Genomic DNA, 24069 nt, shown 5'->3' on the forward strand with positions numbered 1-24069 from the left:
GAATTTAAATAATAACACTACAATATGAGGTAACTTAAAAATTACAAGAATAATGAAATGGCAAAATATTCATTCACTATTATGAAGTCAAATAGCTCATTCCAAAACAGGATGTAATGAATGATCTCTACTTTGTTTTAAAAGGTATATATAAAAGATATATGTATAAATGTGTGTGTGTGTATATATATATTCACACATATCTATATTCACAGGAAAGCACTAGAAAATATATTCTAAAGTATTAATAGTGCTTGCATGTTAGAGTGAGATTACAGGTAATTTCTTTTCCTGTGTGCTTTTCTCACTTTTTAAAATGTTTCACAATATACTTTTATAATCATGTAAACACAAAAGTTATTTTTAAAAATTCCCAACATAATGGCATTTAAATAGAATGTTACAGTTAGGTACGACTAGATTTGTTTAATGACCTTCTACCTATCCCTTTTGTATTTGTGATATAGCTTGTTAGGAAAACATGGAAAAATGCTATGTAGTACAAGTCAAAATGAGTTGCCAGATGTGTAGGAAAATTCTCTATTTGAGTATAATCGTAAAGTGGTATCTTTCTGTCAACAGAAAGGTTTTAAAGGAGATACTCCAGTTACTTTTATTCGTGCAGAATTCAATCAAGTGGTTCTGGGAGACTCTGCAAAAGTTACGGTTTCTCCAGAAGGAACTGCAAAATACAACTTCATGAGCAGTTTTGAATACAATCCTGAAGGAGGAATTACTTTAGATGACCTTGCCCACAAACCTGTGTTCTGTAAGTCCTTGTGGTACTATAAGTATTAATTATGTTGAGTATGTTATAAGGAGATATTGAGGTATTTAGTAGTGGTTTGGGGGACAAATGAACACACCTTACCTTTTTCACCTAGGAATAATGTGGTATAATTTGAGTCCTTCCTGCTTTTGGCAGCAGTCTCCATGGCCTGCTAATTTTAATCAGTTTGTATCAAAGCCCTTTTGACATTTGACTGAACTTTGGAGCCCTTATCTCCTAAGCTGGGTTGGAGCTTTTCCTAAATATTCCTGTATTTAGGGTTGCCAGATTTAGAAAAAAAAATTGGGACATACTTATCCTAAACAATTATTCATTGGTTATCTGAAATTCAAATTTAATTGGGCATCTTGTATTTTACTTGGCAACCCTATCTGTAATTCTGTATACAGTACTTCTATATACTTTTTTTGAAATTTGGTCTATATCTTATTTATTTCAGAATTTCTAGTGCCTAGAAATATCTGGGACATAAAAGGGCTCAAAAAGTGTTTGTTCAATGAATGAATGAAAAAATGGATATATGAATTCTGTATCCACACTTTTACAGTTTCTAAGTACACTGTATTATCTCTGACATACTTTCTTCTTACACCTATATACTAGTCTAAGGCTTTCGCTTTAACCTATACTCTTATTTTTTGTTTTGTTATTTTTTCAGTGGCACATCTCCTGTGGTACCTGCCAAAAAACCACAGATTCCAAAATCCCTGACCCAGAGAAGTGGGTCCTGGGAATCATACAGTATCCTAGAGCATTGCATTCTAAACTTTTTTTTTCCATAAGAGTCACCTGAGGCTCTGGGAGAAAATAGTCTTCAGAGTCCCACCCTAGACCACTAAATTCATGATTGCCAGGGAAGGATCCTAGGAAGCTGCATGTAGGAACAAGTCTCGATGACTCCCAGGAAGCACTGCTCCAGAAAAGTGATTCCTAACTCTGGCCTAGCTGGGAATCAGTCACCCATGGAGGCATCCATCTGATCCACACTCTGATCACTCCTTTATACTTCTTTCTTCTTTGCTTTGTGCTTCTCTGTCACTCCCAACCCCAAATAAGATGAGTGTCAGTGTCCTAATTGCCTTCCTCCCTGGTATGTTAGATGGGAAAGGCAGAACTGGAACACTGTTTTAAACGTGTTATTGAATCCATGAGAAAGAAAGGGCCAGTCCTTTGTTCCAGAAGCAAAGCAGGAACTGAAAGCTGAAACTCTTGAACAGCTGCTATTGGTGGGTGGTGGTGTGAGGGGAAAGAGCAGTACTCCAAAATCTAGGGGCTTGGATTTTAATGGTCTTAGACAAACAGAGAACTTGGGCTGCTGTAGATGGGAGTTGAGACTGAGATCAACCCCATTACCACAAGCCAAGACTCTCAAAAAGAATGGACTAGAAGAATAATCCATGCCCCATTATATGTGTCTAGCCATTGGATAGATGAAAAAAGTCTTTCCTAATAAGTAATAATCATAGGGTTATGCCAATCATTAAATAACATATATATATATATATATATTTTTTTTTTAAAGATTTTATTTATTTATTTATTTGAGAGAGAAAGAATGAGAGACAGCATGAGAGGGAAGAGGATCAGAGGGAGAAGCAGACTCCCTGCTGAGCAGGGAGCCTGATGCGGGACTCGATCCTGGGACTCCAGGATTATGACCTGAGCTGAAGGCAGTCGCTTAACCAGCTGAGCCACCCAGGCGCCCCTAAATAACATATATTTTCTTAAAACACACAAGGAACATTTATACAATAGAAACTGGCCAAATACTAGGCAATAAAACAAATCCTGCCATATACCAAAGAATCAATGGCATACAGACTAAGTTTTCTGACCAAAATACAAGTAAACAAAATTAGAAATCTATAATAAAAACATAGGAAAAAAAGAATCCATTTGGAAATTTTAAGGCACACTTATGTATAATTCATGGGACAAAGAAGAAATCATAAGAAAAACTCTAAAGCATTTAGAATCAGTCAACAGTAAAACACCAAATATCAAACTTGTGGGATAGAGCTAAAGTAATACTTAGAGATGCATTTATGCTCTGAAGTACAGTCATTAGCAATCAAAAAGGATTTATTTTTTAATTTTTTAAAAGATTTTATTTATTTTTTGACAGACAGAGACACAGCGAGAGAGGGAACACAAGCAGGGGGAGTGGGAGAGGGAGAAGCAGGCTTCCCGCGGAGCAGGGAGCCCGATGCGGGGCTCGATCCCAGGACCCTGGGATCATGACCCGAGCCGAAGGCAGATGCTTAACGACTGAGCCACCCAGGCGCCCCTCAAAAAGGATTTAAAACAGAACCTCTGGGAGTGCCTGAGTTGCTCAGTGGGTTAAGCGTCCAACTCTTGATCTCAGCTTAGGTCTTGATCTCAGGGTCGTGAGTTCAAGCCCTGTGTTGAGCTCTATGCTGGGTGTGGAGCCTACTTAAAAAATAATAATAATAAAACAGAAGCTCTGGAGTATATATATGTTCCCCTATTCTTTTCACTAAGTACAACTGCAGACCTCAGACTTTATATGTAAAACAAACATAAGGGACTCTGAAAGGTGGAGAGAAGAAGGAAACATGAGACATGAGGAATGACATAGTGGTGAGTTGCTTGGGTTTTCTTTTTGTCTTGTATATCCCAGACTTGATGCTGAAGAAGCCAGCAACCTGGAAACATGAATGAGTGCAGACCAAAAACAAAAACAAAAACAAAACAAAACAAAACAAAAAAAACTTAAGAGAAATCTGCTCTAACCAAAGACCAGGAAAAGGGCAGTCTAGCAAGACCAGAAACTTAGTAACTGCTCTGCTCTAACCAAACACCACAACCAAAAAAATGTGGCACCACTCACACCCAGGCTGAATGGAGGACTTAGATTTATACTCTTGTAAAACAAATTAGGTGCCCCAGCTGAAATTAGGTGCCCCAGAATTAGGTTCAAGAATACCAAATAGGAAGCCAGGGCTTCTGTGCTGTCTGGTCATGAGGCCTCTCTCTCACCATCTGGTTTTAATGGAGACCACATAGAGAGCCTGGATTTCTGCCCCAATCTGGCAGTAACAAGATGCCATTCTACTATCCACTGGGGTGGTGTCAGAGGAGGCCTAAAGTAGGGTTGAGACTTACTGTCACCTAGTGGTAATGAGCCTACACCCACTGTGGTATCAGTGGAAAAGAAGTAAGGAACCAGAACTCTCACCCCTCGTCAGCAGTAATAAGGAACTCTCCCCCTCAGGTATCAATAGAGGCTGAGTGGAGTTAATAATGGGGGACGATGGGGCAGTGCCCCTCCCCTTCTGTTGGAGCAGGGTAAAAAAAAAAAAAAAAAATCAGCTAAAACAGATGGTTTAAGGTCCAGAGTTTCATAACATACAAAAAGTCCAAGATTACATGAAAATGACTCATCATACCAAGAACCTGAAGATCTCAAACTGAATTTTATTTTTTTGACTGTATTAGCATTTTATTTTTTTTTAATTTTTAAAATTATGTTGTTAGCCAACATATAGTACATCATTAGTTTTTGATGTAGTGTTCAATGATTCATTGCAAACTGAATTTTAAAAGACAATCAGTAGATGCTAACACCAAGATCACATATATATTAGAATTCTTAGACAAAAATTTTTAAGAGCCATGATAATGGATCAGTAAGCAATTGCAAACATGCTGGAAAAAATGACAAAAATAGACTCAGCAGAGAAATAGGTCTTAGAAATAGAAGATATAAAGAAGAACCTAATGGAAATTTTAGATAAAAAAAATACAATAACTTATGAAAAGCTCAGCAAATGGGCTCAACAGCAGAATGGAGGAGACAGAGGAAAGAATCAGTGAATTGGAAGACAGAACAACAGAAATACCCAATCTGAATAATATAAAGGAAATAGACTGAAAAAAAAATGTGAACAGAGTCTGAGAGGCCTGTGGGACTATGACGAAAGATCTAATAGTGTCATCAGAGTCTCAGAAGGAGAGGAGAAAAGGGTGGGACTGAAAAAATATTCGAAGAAGTAAAGCCTGAAAACTCCCCAAATTTGGCAAGAGACATACACCTAGTGGTTCAAGAAGATAATCAGACTCCCAGTAGGATAAACCCAAAGAAATCCATATTAAGAGACATCATAATTAAACTTCTGAAAACTGAAAGCAACAAAATCTGAAAGCAAAGGAAAACAATTAGAATGACATCAGTTTGTCAACAGAAACCATGGAGGCCCAAAGGGAATGTCATAATATTTTCAAAGTGATAAAAGAACTATCACCCAGAATCCCATACCCAGAGAAAAGATGTGAAGGGGAAATCAAGACATTCTCAGATTAAAGAAAACAAAGTCACCAGCAGACCTATCCTGAAAGAATGGCTGAAGGAATTCCTCTAAACAGAACAGAAATGATAAAAGAAAGAACCTAGGAACACCAGGGAGGAAGAAAGAATGTGGTAAGCAAAAATTTGGATAAAGTAAGCTTTCCTTCTCTTTGAGTTTTCTAAATTGTGTTTGGCACTTGAAACAAGGTATAACACTGTCTGATGTAGTTCTAAAGGTATACTGAGAAAATATTTTAAGCAATTGTAAACAGGAAAGGCAAAGGGACATAAAGGGAGGTAAGGTTTCTGTACTTCAACTACTGAAATGATGATACCTGTAATAGGCTGTAATAAGTAATATATATATAATGCAGTACTCAGAGCAATAACTAAAAAACCTATACAAATAGGTACTCTTAAAAGTATTATAGGTAAATTAAAATGGAATTTTAAAGAATGTTCATGCAATCCACAGGAAAGCAAAAAAAGAAAACAAATGAAAAAGAGAGGAGAAACAACCCCCAGCAGACTTAAGCCCTAATATGTTAATAATTACATTAAATATATCAAGAGACAGAGATGGCAGACCTAACTATATGCTGCCTACAAGAAACTCAAAATATAACCATATAGTCAGGTAAAATGTAAAAGTATAGAGAAAGATATATATGCACACATTCATCAAAAAGTGGAAGTGACTGTATTAGCATCAGAAAAAGTAGGCAAAGAAAATAACCAGAGACAGAGAAGTTCATTATGTAATGATAAAAGAGTCAACCCACCAAGAATACATAGTAATACTAAATATACATACACCAAACAACAGCTGCAAAATATATGAAGCAAAAACTGATTGAACTGAAGGGGCGAATAGACAAATCCACAATTATAGTTGGGGACATAAACACCCCCCTCTCAATTTGTAGAATAACTAGATAGAAAATCAACAGGGATATAGGAAAACTCAACAGTACCCATCAGCCTACAGTATCTAATAAATATTTATTGAACACCCAACAATAGCAGAACATGCATTATTTTCAAAAGCCCACAGACCACATACCAAAACCATATTCTGGGTCATAAACAACCTCAATGCATTTAAGTGAATTAAAATAATGTGTTCTCTGACAACAGTATCAAGCTAGAAATCTATAATAAAGAACAGGAAATCCTGAACGCTTGAAAACAAAAAGACACACTTCCAAATAATCCATGCATCAAAGAGGAAGTCTCAAGGGAAGTAAAAAAATACAGTGAACTGAATGGAAATAAGAATACAAGGTAACAAAGTTTGTGGGACAGAGCTAAAGAACTGAGAAAATTTATCACACTAAATGCATACATTAAAAAAGAGGAAAAGTCTCAAATCAGTAATATAAGCTGTCACCTCAAGGATTTAGAAAAAGAAGAACAAAATCAAACAGAAGGAAGAAAATAATAAAGATAAAAGTAGAAAGCAATATAATGAAAAACAGTAGGGAAAAATCAATGAAACGAGTAACATAGCTGGTAATTTAAAAACATCAAAATTGACAAACCTCTAGGAAGACTGGCCAAAAGCGGGGAGTGGGAGGAGAGAAAAGACACCACAAATGATCTATTATTGTCTATTCATATATAATGAATAATCTATTCATTAGAAATGATATGGGATAATGTCACAGATAGTAGTCCTTAAAAGAATAATAAAGAGATGAACAACTCTACATACATAAATTTGACAAGAAAATGGATCAGTATTTTGAAAAACACAAATCACGACTCATCCTATATGAATAAAGTTGCCCTGTAACTGTCAAGGAAATTGAATTCATAATTTGAAATCTCCAGGACCAAAGAGTCTTACTGAAGAATTCTACCAGAAGTTAAAAATAATAACTAACACTAATTCTACACAATCTTCCAGCAAATAGAAGAGGGGGAAACACTTCAATTCATTTTATGATGCTAGTGTTACACTGATACCAAAATAAGACAAAGACAACACACAAATGGAAAACTTGAGGCCAGTATCTGTCATGAATATAGACACAAAAATACTAAAAAAATACTAAAAAATAGAATTCAATAAATAAAAAGAATCATACATTATTATGAAGTGGGATTGATTCCAGGGATCCAAGTTTGGTTCAGTATTTGAAAATTAATCAATGTATTCTACTACGTTCATGGTCTAAAGAAGAAAAAGTATATGGTCATATTGGTCAAAACAACAAAAGTATTTGACAAAATTTAACACCAATTCATGATAGAAACTCTCAGAAAAATGCAAGTAGAGGGAACTTCTTCAACCTGACAAAGGCTAACATTATACTTAATGGCAAAAGATGGAATGCTTTCCCCCTAAGGTTGAGAACAAATCAAGGTCTGCTCTCACCACTCTTATTTTTTTTAATTTAATTTAATTTAATTATGTTATGTTAGTCACCATACATCATTAGTTTTTGATGTAGCGATCCACGATTCATTGTTTTCGTATAACACCCAGTGCATCATGCAGTACGTGCCCTCCTTAATACCTGTTACTGGGCTAACCCATCCCCCAACCCCTTTCCCCTCTAAAACCCTCAGTTTGTTTCTCAGAGTCCATAGTCTCTCATGGTTCATCTCTCCCTCTGATTTCCCCACCTTCATTTTTCCCTTCCTTCTCCTAATGTCCTCCATGCTATTCCTTACGTTCCACAAATAAGTGAAACCATATGATAATTAACTTTCTCTACTTGACTTATTTCACTTAGCATAATCTCCTTCAGTCCCATCCATGTTGATGTAAAAGTTGGGTATTCATCCTTTCTGATTGCTCTCACCACTCTTATAAACATAGAGATGGAAGCACTAGACAGTGCAATAAAGTAAGAAAAGGAAATAGAAGGCATATGTATATATGAAAGGAAGAAATAAATCTGTCCCTATTTGCAGATGACATGATTGTCTATGTAAAAAATATCAAGGAATACGCAAAACTTCCAGAAAGAAAAAGATCATAGGATGCAAGGTAAATGCTCAAAATCAATTATATTTCCGTATACTAGTGATAAATACATGGGCACTGATACTAAAAATACATCATTTACAATTGCTTTTTAAAATGAAATAGTATAAATTTAACAAAACATATATAGCACTTATGTGCTGGAAACTATACACTGTTGAATGAAATTTTTAAAAATCTTTATAAATGGAGAGACATACTGTACTCATGTACTGGAAGGCTCAACATAGTTAAGATGTCATTTCTCCCCAGACTGTTACAAAGATTGAATGTAAATCTTATCAAAATCCCAGAAAGATTTTTTTCTAGATATTGACAAAACTATTCTAAAATGTATATAGAAAGGCAAAGAAACTAGAAAAGCTAAAACAATTTTGGAAAAGAATAAAATGGGAAGAATCACTATACTTGATTTCATGACTTATTATATAACTATATTAATCAAAATTGTGTGGTGTTGGTGGAAGGATAGACACATAGATCAATGGAAAAAAATAGAAATAGATCCATCTAAATATGCCTAATGATTTTTTTAAGATTTTATTTTTAAGTAATCTCTACACCCAACATGGGGCTCACACTTACAACTCTGAGATGAAGAGTCACACACTCCACCGACTGAGCCAACCAAGCACCCTTGCCTAATGATTTTTGATAAAAGTGCAAAATCAATTCATTGGAGAAGAGGTAGCCTTTTCAACCAATGATGTTAGAGCAATTAAAAACCTGTACGCAAAAAAATGAACCTCGACTTTAGTCTCATACTTATGCAAAAATTAACTCAAAATGGATCACAGATTTACATGTGAAATGTAAAGCCACAAAACATTAAGGAAAAAATGAGAAGGACGCCTGGGTGGAGGCTTCGTCGGTTAAGCGTCTGCCTTCGGCTCAGGTCATGATCTCAGGGTCCTGGGATCAAGTCCCACATCGGGCTCCCTGCTCAGCGGGGAGCCTGCTTCTCCCTCTGCCTGCTGCTCCCCCTGCTTGTGCTCTCTCTCTCTCTGACAAATAAGTGAATACAATATTTTTTTTTAAAAAAGGAAAAAACACGAAAAACTTCAGAATCTAAGGTTAGGCAAAGAGTTCTTAACACCAAAAGGATGAGCCATAAAAGAAAAACAACTGATGATTTGACTTATAAAAGTTAAAAACTCTTGCTCTGTGAAAAACCCTGTTGAGAGGATGAAAAGACAGGCTACACAGTGAGAGAAAATATTTGTAAATCACAATCTGACAAAGCAATAGTATCTAAAATATATAAAGAACTCAAGATTCAACAGTAAAAAATACTCCAGACAATCCAGTTAGAAAATAGGCAAAAGACTTGAAGAGACAGTTTACCAAAGAGGATATACAGTTGGCATATAAACATATGAAAAAGTGTTCAACATCATTAGCCATTAGGGAAATGCAAATCAAAACCACAATGAGGTATCACTACTCACCTATCACTACACACATATGGGAATGTTTAAAATTAAAAATAGCGAAAACACCAAATTCCAACAAGGTTGCAAAGAACCTGGATCACTGATACATTCCTGCTGGAAATGTCAAATGTCAGAATTTCTGGTGGGAATGCTAAGTGTCAGTCTAGAAAGCAGTATGCAATTTCTTTAAAAACAAAACATGCAAACAACCATATATAATCCAGCAATTGCACTCCTGAGCCTTTATACCAGAAAATGAAGACTTATATTCACACAAAAACCAGTATATAGTTTATAGGAGCTTTATAGTAAAAAACAGGAAACAACCCAGATGTCCCTCCATGGGTTAAACAAACATACAGCCATACTATGAAATGCTATTCATCAATAAAAATGAACAAATTACTGGGACACAAACCAATCTCACTGGATCTCCAGAGAATTATGCTGAATGAAAAGGCCAATCTTAAAAGGTACATACTGTAAAAGTACATTTATATAACATTTTTGAAGTGACAAAGCATAGAAATGGAGAACAAATTAGTAGTTGCCTGGTGTTAAGAAGGAGAATAGTGGAGGTGGCTTTTAAAGGGTAACATGGGATCACCTGGGTGGCTCAGTCGGTTAAGCATCTGCCTTCGGCTCAGGTCATGATCCCAGGGTCCTGGGATTGAGTCCTGTGTCGGGCTCCCTGCTCCGCGGGAAGTCTGCTTCTCCCTCTGCCTCTGCCTGCAGCTCTGCCTACTTGTGCTCTCTCTCTGTCAAATAAATAAAATCTTAAAATAATAAATAAATAAAAATAAAAGGGTAACATGGGTTAAAAGGGTAACCAGAATCCTTGTGGTGATGAAATGACCTGTATCTTGATAGTACCATTGGAAAAAAGGGTACAAGATAGCTTTCTGTATTATTTCTCACAATTGTATATGAATCTGAAATTATCTCAAAATAAAAAGTTTAATTTGGGACATTCTAAAAGGGGAAAAAAGCATAGTAGTGAGAAGAGTCGTGAAACTCAACACCACTGGACTTATAATGATAAAGCATTACTGTCTGCTCAAGACTGAAAGAAAGTACACAAATTAATGAGTCAACGAAAGCCACCCCTCCTCTGCATAGAGCCCACAAATTAGAAACTGTGACGGTAGAGGTGAAAACAGAAAAAAAAAAAATTCTTTCTGGAGACCATGAGTACCCTCTGCAATATAGTGTCTGTCATCTTCCCCTTGGGTTTTCTTGAGAGAGACTACTTCATGCAGAGAACCTCTTCTTTCCAATTCGTCAAGAGTTAAGCTGTATAAAAGAAAGTTTCCTCTTTGCTAGTGGAAAGTTTGTTAATAGTGTATAACTCTTCTAAAAAGATGAAAGAGGGCTTTGACCATTTTGTTTTTGAAGGTCTGAGTGTATTAGAAAATGGACACATGCCCAATGGACACAAAATTGTTTAATTATGGAATATGTTAAGATCTATCTTTAATAAAATGGTTCTCTTAACATAAAAAAGAATAAAAGCAAATGAGTTAAATATTTAACTCAAGAAGCTACTAAAATAACAGAGAACTCCAAAGAATATAAAAAGAAAGAATTAAGAACAAAAATTAATTAGAAAATAAGCACTAGAAAAGAGCTACAGAACAAAACCTGCTTTAAAAGACTAACAGAATAGACAAACTTCTGGCATGATTGAGCCAAAACAAAACAAAACCAAGAAGATAAAACAATGTTAGGGGAAAAATGGGGCTTTACTACAGATAGAGTATACTTTTGAAAATTATAAAAATCATATTTTTGAAGATTCTGGGAAGATAGGAGAGTGGGAAGTACCAGGAATCTGTCTCCCACCTACACAACACTTGCACTACCACATTCTGTCTGATATAACTATTTTGGAACTCTGGGTCTGTTGAAGGCTTGCAACTTATAGGGGAAGGTTTAGATGGCAAATTATGATTAATTTTGGTTAATTTCAGATCTAAACACAGTAGCAGCTACTCATTCCCCACCCTTCTAGGTATGTGGCAGGGAGCCATGTATGTGTTCCTCTAGTAGCTTGCACACAGTTTGCTGGAGCCAGGATAAGCTAAAAGGACCTTGTCCTTCAAATATTGTAGATCTGTGCTCTGATTGCTGATTGCTGCTTCTGATCACAGAGGTGCAGACAAAGAGGCTATAAGGTGTTGTTGCACCTCCCTCCATCCCGTTGTTGTAGGACCCTTCCTCTCCTGTTGAAACTACCAAAGGATTTAAAGGGCAGCATCCTTTCCCCTCTTACCTTTTTCTCCTTTTCCCCATTCAGGAACCAGGCATTAACAATTAGGGCACTTAAAAACAACTGCAAATAAGGGGAAAACTAGAAAGTGACCATGCATGTCCAGGGAAAGGCTCCCATTATTAGATTGAAATATCCAATGTTCAATAAAAAAATCATAAGGCATACAAAGAAACATGAAAGTATAGGCCATTCAAATTAAAAAAAAAATCACAAGAAACAACAGTGTTGGTGAGGATGTGGAGAAGAAACCCTCAGGCACTGTTAGTGGGAATGCAAACTGGTGCAGCCACTGTGGAAAACAGTATGGAGGCTCCTCAAAAAATTAAAAATAGAATTACTATATGATCCAGTAATTCCCTATTGGACATTTACTCAAAGAATATGAAAACACTAATCTAAAAAGTTATATGCACCCCAATGTTTATTGCAGCATTATTTACAATAGCTAAATATGGAAGCAACCCAAGTGTCCATCAATAGAGGAATGGATAAAGAAAATGTGGTATATATATACAATGGAATATTACTCAACCATAAAAAAGAATGAAATTTTGCCATTTGCAAAAACATGGATGGATCTAGAGGATATAATGTTAAGTGAAAGAACAGAGAGAAATACCGTATGATCTCACTCATATGGATTTTAAGAAATAAAAAAAGAAAAACCAAAAAACAGACTCTTAACTATAGAAAACAAACTAGCGGTTACCAGAGAGAAGTGGGTGGGAAGATGGGTGAAATAGGTGAAGGGGATTAAAAGTACACTTATCATGATGAGCACTGAGTAATGTATAGAATTGTTGTATCACCATATTGTACACCTGAAACTAATATAACAGTGTATGTTAATTATACTGGAATTAAAAATAAGTAAACAAAATTTTAAAAAACAAGGAACATTTCAAATCAACAATCTAACTATACCGCTTAAGGAACTAGAAAAAGAAGAACAAAACTCCAAAACCCACAGAAGAAAGGAAATAATAAAAACTAGAGCAGAAGTAGGCAAAATACAGAATAAAAAACACAGAAAATCAATGAAACCAAAAGTCAGGTTTTTGAAAAAGATTTATTTATTCTAGGGAGAGAGAGAGAGAGAGTGCACATGAGTGGGGGAAGGGGCAGAGGGAGAGGGAGAATCCCCAAGCAGACTCCCCACTGAATGGGGAGCCTGACATGGGGCTGGATCCCAGCACCCTGCGATCATGACCTGAACCGAAATCAAGAGTTAGATGCTTAATTGACTGAGCCACCCAGGTGCCCCCAAAAGTCAGTTTTTTTAAAAGATCAACAAAATTCACAAACCTCTAGCTAGACGGACTAAGAAAAAATAGAGAAGACTCATATAACTAAAGTTAGAAATTAAAGTGGGGATATTACTACCAATTATACAGAAATTAAAAGTGTAAGTGAGTACTATGAAAAATTATTCAACAAATGGGATAACCTAGATGAAATGGACAAATTCCTAGGGACACAAAACTACCAGATTAAAGCACAAAGAAAGAAAATCTTAATAGAACTATAACTATTAAGGAGATTAAATCAGTGATTTAAAAAAAATCTCTCAAAGAAAAGTCCTGGGCCTGATGGCTTCACTGGTGAATTCTACCAAATTCTTGAAGAACTAACACCAATACTACTAAAACTTTCCCAAAAAAATTGAAGAGGAGAGAATATTCCTAACTCATTCTATGAGGCCAGCATTATCCTGATACTGAAGCCAGACAAGGACACTATAAGAAAACTACAAACCAATATCTCTTATGAACATTGATGCACAAGTACTCAACAAAGTACTAGCAAACGAAGTTGAACAGCATATGAAAAGGATTAATGCACCTTGACCAGGGGAATTTATTCTTGGAATGCAAGGATGGCTCAACATACAACTCCATCTATGTAATAAATCAAATCAACAGAATGAAAACCCCCCACATAATCTCACTTGATAGAGAAAAAGCTTTTGACAAAATTCAACACCATTTCATGAAATAAACACTCAGCAAAGTAGGAATAGAGGGAAACTACCTCAAAATGATAAAAGCCATATATAAACATTTCTCAATGAACATTATACTCTGGTGAAAAACTGAAAATATTCCCTCTAAGATCAGGAGCAAGGCAAGGATTCCTGCTTTCACTTCTTTTCAAAATAATATTAAAAGTTCTAGCCAAAGCAGTTAGGCAAGAAAAAGAAATAAAAGACATCCAAATTGGAAAGGAAGAAATAAAATGATCTCTGTTGCAGGTTATATGATCAGTTTTATATATGATTATATGTAGAAAACCTTAAAGATCACACACACACACACACCCCAGAATAAATGATATAAATGATTTTGGTAAAGCAGCAGGATATGGGGTGCCTGAGTGGCTCAGTCAGTTTCACATCTGACTCTTGATTTTGGCTCAGGTCATGATCTCAGGGTCATGAGATCAAGCCCCGTGTCAGGCTCCATGCCCACACAGAGTCTGCTTGGGTTTTCTCTCCCTCGGCCCTTCCCCTCTGCTCTCCAAATGGATGAATGGATGAATGAATGAATGAATGAATGAATGAATAATAAATCTTTTTTTAAAAAAAATGCAGGATACAAATTCAGCAAATATCAGTTGCATTTCTGTATACTAACTGTGAACAACACGAAAAGTAAGTTATAAATCAATTCCATCAAAAGGAATAAAATACTTAAGAATTAACTTTTTTTTAAATGGATCAGTTATTTAATTAGGTTCTTTTTTTTATTATGTTACGTTAGTCATCATACATTACATCATTAGTTTTTGATGTAGTGTTCCATGATTCATTGTTTGCGTATAACACCCAGTGCCCATTCAATATGTGCCCTCCTTAATACCCATCACTGGCCTAACCCATCCCCCCACCCGCCTCCCCTCTAAAACCCTCAGTTTGTTTCTCAGAGTCCATAGTCTCTCATGGTTCATCTCCCCCTCCAATTTCGCCCCCTTCATTTTTCCCTTCCTACTATCTTCTTCTTCTTCTTCTTTTTTTTTTTTAACATATAATGTATTATTTGTTTCAGAGGTACAGGTCTGTGATTCATCAGTCTTACACAATTCACAGCACTCACCATAGCACATACCCTCCCCAGTGTCCATCACCCAGCCACCCTATCCCTCCCACCCCCCACCACTCCAGCAACCCTTAGTTTGTTTCCTGAGATTAAGAATTCCTCATATCAGTGAGATCATATGATACTTGTCTTTCTCTGATTGACTTATTTCGCTTCGCATAATACCCTCTAGTTCCATCCACGTCATTGCAAATGGGAAGATTTCTTTTTTGATGGCTGCATAATATTCCATTGTATATATATACCACATCTTCTTTGTCCATTCATCTGCTGATGGACATCTAGGCTCTTTCCATAGTTTAGCTGTTGTGGACAATGCTGCTATAAACATTGGGGTGCAGGTGCCCCTTCGGATCACTACATTTGTATGTTTGGGGTAAATACCCAGTAGTGCAATTGCTGGGTCATAGGGTAGCTCATTTTCAACTTTTTGAGGAACCTCCATACTGTTTTCCTGAGTGGCTGCACCAGCTTGCATTCCCAACAGTGTAGGAGGGTTTCCCTTTCTCCGCATCCTTGCCAAAATCTGTCATTTCCTGACTTGTTAATTTTAGTCATTCTGATGGGTGTGAGGTGGTATCTCATTGAGGTTTTGATTTGTATTTCCCTGATACTGAGTGATGTTGAGCACTTTTTCATGTGTCTGTTGGCCATTTGGATGTCTTCTTTGCAGAAATGTTTGTTCATGTCTTCTGCCCATTTCTTGATTGGATTATTGGTTCTCTGGGTGTTGAGTTTGATAAGTTCTTTATAGATTTTGGATACTGGCCCTTTATCTGATATGTCATTTGCAAATATCTTCTCCCATTCTGTCGGTTGTCTCTTGGTTTTGTTGACTGTTTCCTTTGCTGTGCAAAAGCTTTTTATCTTGATGAAGTCCCAGTAGTTCATTTTTGCCCTTGCTTCCCTTGCCTTTGGCAATGTTTCTAGGAAGAAGTTTCTGCGGCTGAGGTCGAAGAGGTTGCTGCCTGTGTTCTCCTCTAGGATTTTGATGGATTCCTGTCTCACATTTAGGTTTTTCATCCATTTTGAGTCTATTTTTGTGTGTGGTGTAAGGAAATGGTCCAATTTCATTCTTCTGCATGTGGCTGTCCAATTTTCCCAACACCATTTGTTGAAGAGACTGTCTTTTTTCCATTGGACATTCTTTCCTGCTTTGTCAAAGATTAGTTGACCATAGAGTTGAGGGTCCATTTCTGGGCTCTGGATTCTGTTCCATTGGTCTGTCTGTTTTTGTGGCAGTACCATACTGTCTTGATGATGACAGCTTTGTAATAGAGCTTGAAGTCCGGAATTGTGATGCCACCAGCTTTGCTTTTCTTTTTCAACATTCCTCTGGCTATTCGGGGTCTTTTCTGGTTCCACACAAATTTTAGGATTATTTGTTCCATTTCTTTGAAAAAAGTTGATGATATTTTATAGTGATTGCATTAAATGTGTAGATTGCTCTGGGTAGCATTGACATTTTCACAATATTTGTTCTTCCAATCCATGAGCATGGAACGTTTTTCCATTTCTTTGTGTCTTCCTCAATTTCTTTCATGAGTATTCTATAGTTTTCTGAGTACAGATTCTTTGCTGCTTTGGTTAGGTTTATACCTAGGTATCTTATGGTATTGGGTGCAATTGTAAATGGGATCAACTCCTAAATTTCTCTTTCTTCTGTCTTGTTGTTGGTGTATAGAAATGCAACTGATTTTTGTGCATTGATTTTATATCCTGCGACTTTACTAAATTCCTGTATGAGTTCCAGCAGTTTTGGGGTGGAGTCTTTTGGGTTTTCCACATAAAGTGTCATATCATCTGCAAAGAGTGAGAGTTTGACTTCTTTGCTGATTCGGATGCCTTTTATTTCTTTTTGTTGTCTGATTGCTGAGGCTAGGACTTGTAGTACTATGTTGAATAGCAGTGGTGATAGTGGACATCCCTGCTGTGTTCCTGACCTTAGGGGGAAAGCTCTCAGTTTTTCCCCATTTAGAATGATATTCGCTCTGGGTTTTTCATAGATGGCTTTTATGATATAGAGGTATGTACCCTCTATCCCTGCACTCTGAAGAGTTTTAATCAAGAAAGAACGTTGTACTTTGTCAAATGCTTTTTCTGCATCTATTGAGAGGATCATATGGTTCTTTTTTTTTTTTTTTTAAAGATTTTATTTATTTATTTGACAGAGAGAGACACAGTGAGAGAGGAAACACAAGCAGGGGGAGTGGGAGAAGGAGAAGCAGGCTTCCCGCTGAGCAGGGAGCCCGATGTGGGGCTCGATCCCAGGACCCTGGGATCACGACCTGAGCCGAAGGCAGACGCTTAACGACTGAGCCACCCAGGCGCCCCGAGGATCATATGGTTCTTGTTATTTCTTTTATTAATATATTGTATCACATTGATTGATTTGCGGATGTTAAACCAACCATGCAGCCCAGGAATAAATCCCACTTGGTTGTGGTAATAATCCTTTTAATGTACTGTTGGATCCTGTTGGCTAGTATTTTGGTGAGAATTTTTGCATCCATGTTCATCAGGGATATTGGTCTGTAATTCTCCTTTTTGGTGGGGTCTTTGTCTGGTTTTGGGATCAAGGTAGTGCTGGCCTCATAAAATGAGTTTGGAAGGTTTCCTTCCATTTCTATTTTTTGGAACAGTTTCAGAAGAATAGATATTAATTCTTCTTTAAATGTTTGGTAGAATTCCCCTGGGAAGCCATCTGGCCCTGGGCTCTTAATTGTTGGGAAATTTTTTATTACTGCTTCAATTTCCTTACTGGTTATGAGTCTGCTCAGGTTTTCTATTTCTTCCTGGTTCAGTTTTGGTAGTTTATACATCTAATGGAATGCATCCATTTCTTCCAGATTATCTAATTTGCTGGCATATAGTTGCTCATAATATCTTCTTATAATTGTATTTCTTTGGTGTTGGTTGTGATTTCTCCTCTTTCATTCATGATTTTATTTATTTGGGTCCTTTCTCTTTTCTTTTTGATAAGTCTGGCCAGAGATTTATCAATCTTGTTAATTCTTTCAAAGAACCAGCTCCTAGTTTCGTTGATATGTTCTACTGTTCTTTTGGTTTCTATTTCATTGATTTCTGCTCTGATCTTTATTATTTCTCTTCTCCTGCTGGGTTTAGACTTTACTTGCTGTTCTTTCTCCAGCTCCTTTAGGTGTAGGGTTAGGTTGTGTATTTGAGACCTTTCTTGTTTCTTGAGAAAGGCTTATATTGCTGTATACTTTCCTCTTAGGACTCCCTTTGCTGCATCCCAAAGATTTAGAACAGTTGTGTTTTCATTTTCATTTGTTTTCATGAATTTTTTAAATTCTTCTTTAATTTCCTGTTTGACCCATTCATTCTTTAGTAGGATGCTCTTTAGCCTCCATGTATTTGAGTTCTTTCTGACTTTCCTCTTGTGATTAAGTTCTAGTTTCAAAGCATTGTGGTCTGAAAATATGCAGGGAATGATCCCAATCTTTTGGTACCAGTTGAGACCTGATTTGTGACCTAGGATGTGATCTATTCTGGAGAATGTTCCATGGGCACTAGAGAAGAATGTGTATTCTGTTGCTTTGGGATGGAATGTTCTGAATATATCTGTGAAGTCCATTTGGTCCAGTGTGTCATTTAAAGTCTTTATTTCCTTGTTGACCTTTTGTTTAGATGATTTGTCCATTTCAGTGAGGGGGGTGTTAAAGTCTCCCACTATTGTTGTATTGTTGTCGATGTGTTTCTTTGCTTTTGTTATTAATTGGCTTATATAATTGGCTGCTCCCATGTTAGGGGCATAGATATTTACAATTGTTAGATCTTCTTGTTGGATAGACCCTTTAAGTATGATATAGTGTCCTTCCTCGTCTCTTATTATAGTCTTTCGGTTTAAAATCTAATTTGTCTGATATAAGGATTGCCAACCCAGCTTTCTTTTAGTGTCCATTAGCATGGTAAGTGGTTTTCCACACCCTCACTTTAAATCTGGAGGTGTCTTTGGGTCTAAAATGAGTCTTTTGCAGACAGCATATCGATGGGTCTTGTTTTTTTATCCAGTCTGATAGCCTGTGTCTTTCGATTGGGGCATTTAGCCCCTTTACATTTAGGGTAACTATTGAAAGATATGAATTTAGTGCCATTGTATTGCCTGTAAGGTGACTGTTACTGTATATTGTCTGTATTCCTTTCTCGTCTATGTTACTTTTAGGCTCTCTCTTTGCTTAGACGACCCCTTTCAATATTTCTTGTAGGGCTGGTTTCGTGTTTGCAAATTCCTTTAGTTTTTGTTTGTCCTGGAAGCTTATCTCTCCTTCTATTTTCAATGACAGCCTAGCTGGATATAGTATTCTTGGCTGCATATTTATCTCATTTAGTGCTCTGAATAGATCATGCCAGTCCTTTCTGGCCTGCCAGGTCTCTGTGGCTAGGTCTGTTGCCAATCTAATGTTTCTACCATTGTAGGTTACAGATCTCTTGTCTCTAGCTGCTTTCAGGATTTTCTCTTTATCTCTGAAACTCGTAAGTTTTACTATTAGATGTCAGGGTGTTGACCTATTTTTATTGATTTTGAGGGGGGTTCTCTGTGCCACCTGGATTTTGATGCCTGTTTCCTTCCCCAAATTAGGGCAGTTCTCTGCTATAATTTGCTCCAATATACCTTCTGCCCCTCTCTCTCTTTCTTCTTCTTCTGGGATCTCAATTATTCTAATATTATTTCGTCTTATGGTATCACTTATCTCTCGAATTCTCCCCTCGTGATCCAGTAGTTGTTTATCTCTCTGTTTCTCAGCTTCTTTATTCTCTATCATTTGGTCTTCTAGATCACTAATTCTTTCTTCTGCCTCATTTATCCTAGCAGTTAGAGCCTCCATTTTTTATTGCACCTCATTAATAGCCTTTTTGATTTCGACTTGGTTAGATTTTAGTTCTTTTATTTCTCCAGAAAGGGATTCTCTAGTAGCTTCTATGCTTTTTCAAGCCCAGCTAGTATCTTTATAGTCGTCATTCTGAACTCTAGTTCCGACATCTTATTAATGTCCATATTGATTAGGTCGCTGGCAGTCAGTACTGCCTCTTGTTCTTTTTTTTTTTTTTTTTTGAGGTGAGTTTTTCCATCTTGTCATTTTGTCCAGAGAAGAATAGATGAATGAGAGAACAAAATGCTAACAGGGTAACAACGACCCCAGAAAAATATACACTAAACAAATCAGAAGAGACCCGAAACCAGGGGGGGAGAAAGAAAAAAAAAAAAAGAATATGATCAAATATGATCAGGCTGGTGAATAGATCAGTGCCACCCACTAGATTTTGGGCGTATTTTCGTCTGTTAGAAGAAACTGCCTCCCAAAATTTTAAAGAAAGAAAAACTTATATATGTACAAAAATAAGGGTAAGTACGATGAAGGGATGGAATATGACTGTAAAGATGAAAATTATAAAAGATTTTATAAAAGGAATTGATAAGAAGTTGGTTGAAAAAAGGAAGAAGAGAAATTTAAAAAGAACAAAAAAAGTGGGCGGGGAGAGAATGTGATCAGGCAGGAGACTAGAACAAAGCCATACCCTAGAAATTTAGGGTATATTTTGGTCTGTTAGAAGAAACTGTATCCCAAAATTTTAAAGAGAGAACAACTTATATATATACAAAAGATAAGGTTAACTACAATGAAGGGATAGAATATGACACTAAAAATGAAAAATAAAAAAGATTTTTAAAAAAGGGATTGATAAGATGTTGGGTGAAAAAGGGAAAAAGAAAAATTAAAAAAAATAGAAAAGGAAAAAAATAAAGAAAATTTAAAGAATTAACTTTGAAAGATTAAAGAATCATGGGGAAAAAAAGCCATGAATTCTATGGAATTCTAGGGGAATACTAGTGCTGGAGTTCTGCCGTTCTCATTGATCAGTAAACTTGGTCTTGGCTGGCTGTTCTTGCTGATCTTCTGGGGGAGGGGCCTGTTGCAGTGATTCTCAAGTGTCTTTGCCCGAGGCTGAATTGCCCCCCAACCCCCCACCCCCGCCAAGGGCCGGGCTAAGTAATCTGCTCGGGTTTGCTCTCGGTAGCTTTTGTTCCCTGCAAGCTTTCCATACAGCTTTGGAGGACGAGAAAGAAAATGGAGGCCTCCCAATCTCTGGTCCCGGAGGAGCCGAGAGGTTGGGGCCCCACTTCTGAATGAGCCCCCAGAGAAAAGCAGTCAGTCACTCCTCTCTTCTTGGTTTCTGGTCACACTCCGTGCTCACCCAGCCTGAGACCAAGCATTTCTATCTCTGGCACACGACCCTGTTTGTAGTCTCCAAACCCAGCAGATTCCTGCAGTGCACTCCTGTGCCACTCCTCCCAGGGGAGGAAGGGGAGTCTCCCCGGATCTGCTGCTTGTTGGGTCCCTGCTGGAAGAGCAGTGGCCCGACTGTGCCACGGATCACGGTTTATGGCAACCCCGAGCTGAGAGCCCACTCCTTGGCTCTGTCTCTGCAGCTGGCTTCCCTGCTCTGATACCTGGGAGCTCTGCTGCACTCAGGCACCCCTGGTCTTTCTGTGACCCCGAGGGTCCTGAGACCACACTGTCCCAGCAAGGGTTCCACCCCCTGCTTAGCCACTGGAGTGACGTCCCTCAGCGGAGTCGACTTCTAAAAGTTCTGATTTTGTGCTCCGCGGCTCTATCACTTGCCAGAAGTGGCCAAAGGAGGCCCCCTCCCCTGCCGTCTATCCTCCCGAATATCGCCTGGGATTCACTTCTCCCCACGTCCTACCTTCCAGAAAGTGGTCGCTTTTCTGTTCAGAGAGTTGCTACTATTCTTTGATCTTCTGTTGAGTTTATAGGTGTTCAGAATGGTTTGATACCTATCTAGCTGATTTCCTGGGACCAGATGAAATTTAGGTCTCCTACTCTTCTGCCATCTTGCTCCTCCCCCTAATGAGGTTCTTTGTAAGAAATTTAGAACACCAATTTGTGAGGGTAAACTCCATTTGTGAGAGAAAACATAGAGCAGAGGTAGCCCTGAAGCTGTGAAACAGCTTTGATTTTTGGCACAATTTGCAAGTCCATAGCTTTCTGATCAATCTTGCTCTGCTCTGTAATCTCGTGTTTCTCTTTCTTGGTGTCAGAGATCTCACCTTCCTGGTGTCTGGGCTTATGCAGCTTCTTCTTCTTGAAGTAAGCATCAGTGAGATGTTTGGGGATTTTCACACTGCTGATATCAATTTTGGTAGAAGTGGCAATGATGAATTTCTGGTGTGTTCTATGCAGAGGAACTTGATTGAGGGATGGCGGTCCGGTCACAAGTAGCAAGCCACTGCTCAGTTGCTTCAGGAAAACTACCCTCTCGCCTCTGTGGCACCCAGTGAGGATGATCAAAATGGTCCCAGGAGTGATGTTAGCTCACAGTTTTCTCACATGCTGACTCAAAGGTTTTTTGCCATGGCTTAACAGGTTTCCAGGCACATCTTCAGTAGGATAATACCTAGGCATTTTGTGAAGCTTAACCACTTGGGTACCACCAACTGGTTTTGTGAAAGTAGCAAAAACCTTCTCCTTCTTTCTCTTTTCAACCCTGGATTTAGCTGCCAAATACTTCTTGCACATGGCCTTTCTGGAATACATAGCCGATGGGAAATATCTGCCAATTCCACTAACTAGGACAGGGTTTCAGCTGCAGTGGGGCTTCCCCTTCTTTGGCATTTTAGCCTTGGGGTTACCCTTCTTAGCCTTGCCACCAGCATCAGCCTTCTTGGCTTCCAGTTTCTTCTCCTTAGTATCCGGCTTCTCAGCTTTTTCGCCCACCATCTTGCAAGATGGGAAAGAGCTCTAAGAATTAACTGAACCAAGAAGATGAAAGACTTGTACAATGAAAACTACAAAACATTGCTGAAAGAAATTAAAGATATACAAATAAATTGACACACATCCCATATTCATGGTTTGGAAAAGCTAATATTGTTAAAATGTCAATACTACCCAAAGTGATTTACAGAGTCAATGCAATCCCTATCAAAATCCCAATGATTTTTTTTTTCAGAAATAGAAAAATCCATCCTAAAATTCATATGGAATCCAAGAGACCCCCAAATAGCCCAAATGAGCCTGAAAAAGAGCAAAGTTGGAGGTCTCACACTTACTGTTTTCAAAACTTACTACAAAACTAGAGCAATCAAAAAAGTATGGTATTGGCAGAAAGAGATATATATAACAATGGAACAGAATAGAGAGCCCAGAAATAACCCCTCACACAAATGGTCAAATGATTTTTGACAAGGGTGCCTAGCCCATTTAATGAGGAAAGGACAGTCTTTTCAACAATAGGTGCTAGGAAAACTGGATACCCATATACAGAAGAATGAACTTGGACCATTACCTAACACCATATATGAAAATTAACTCAGGATGGATTAAGGACCTAAATGCAAGACTAGAAACAATAAAAATCCTAGAAGAATATAAAGGACAAAGCTTCATGATATTAGATTTGGCAATGATTTCTTGGATAGGATACTAAACTGTGGAAGGAGCTGAGATGCCCTTCAACAGACAAATGGATAAAGAAAATGTGGTGCATATATACAATGGAATATTACTCTGCCATCAGAAAGGATGAATACCCACCATTTGCATCGACATGGATGGAACTGGAGGGGATTATGCTAAGTGAAATAAGTCAAGTAGAGAAAGACAATTATCATATGGTTTCACTTATTTGTGGAACATAAGGAATAGCATGGAAGACATTAGGAGAAGGAAAGGAAATCACAGGGGGAGCCGAGCTGTGAGAGACTATGGACTATGGGAAACAATCTGAGGGTTTCAGAGGGGAGGGGGGTGGGGGAATGGGTTAGCCCCGTGATGGGTATTAAGGAGGGCACGTATTGCATGGAACATTGGGTGTTATATGCAAACAATGAATCATGGAACACTACATCAAAAACTAATGATGTACTGTATGGTGACATAACATAATAATAAAAAAAAGGATACTAAAGGCACAGGTAACAAAAGAAAGAGCAAAATTAGGGGCACCTGGGTGGCTCGGTTGGGCAACTGACTCTTGGTTTCGGTTTGGGTCTTGATGTTGGCGTCAAGGTATCAAGCCCCCTGTTGGGCTCTGCACTTGGCTTGGAGTCTGCCTGAGATTCTACACCCCTTAGTTGCCCCCATCCCTGCTCACACTTAATTTTCTAAAATAAATAAATAAATAAATAAAA

The 24069-nt window shown here is 37.7% G+C and overlaps 1 protein-coding gene and 1 pseudogene across 9 annotated transcripts in view; one reads left to right on the top strand and one right to left on the bottom strand.

Moving 5' to 3' along the window:
* The window catches only part of CFAP70 (cilia and flagella associated protein 70), a 110541-nt gene that overhangs the window by 2685 nt on the left and 83787 nt on the right, over positions 1 to 24069 (top strand). For 8 of the 9 annotated variants that reach the window (XM_036114138.2, XM_036114139.2, XM_078077578.1 and 5 more), the window contains exon 3: positions 583 to 769. The exons of the other annotated variant lie outside the window; for it this stretch is intronic. In XM_036114138.2, coding sequence (XP_035970031.1) covers positions 583 to 769 — 187 coding nt within the window. The remainder of the gene's footprint in view (positions 1 to 582; positions 770 to 24069) is intronic. 9 annotated transcript variants of the gene reach the window in all.
* LOC144382465 (large ribosomal subunit protein eL6 pseudogene) lies at positions 21802 to 22657 on the bottom strand (annotated as a pseudogene).

This window comes from Halichoerus grypus, chromosome 7 (genome assembly GCF_964656455.1).
Source record: "Halichoerus grypus chromosome 7, mHalGry1.hap1.1, whole genome shotgun sequence".
Taxonomy (NCBI): domain Eukaryota; kingdom Metazoa; phylum Chordata; class Mammalia; order Carnivora; family Phocidae; genus Halichoerus; species Halichoerus grypus.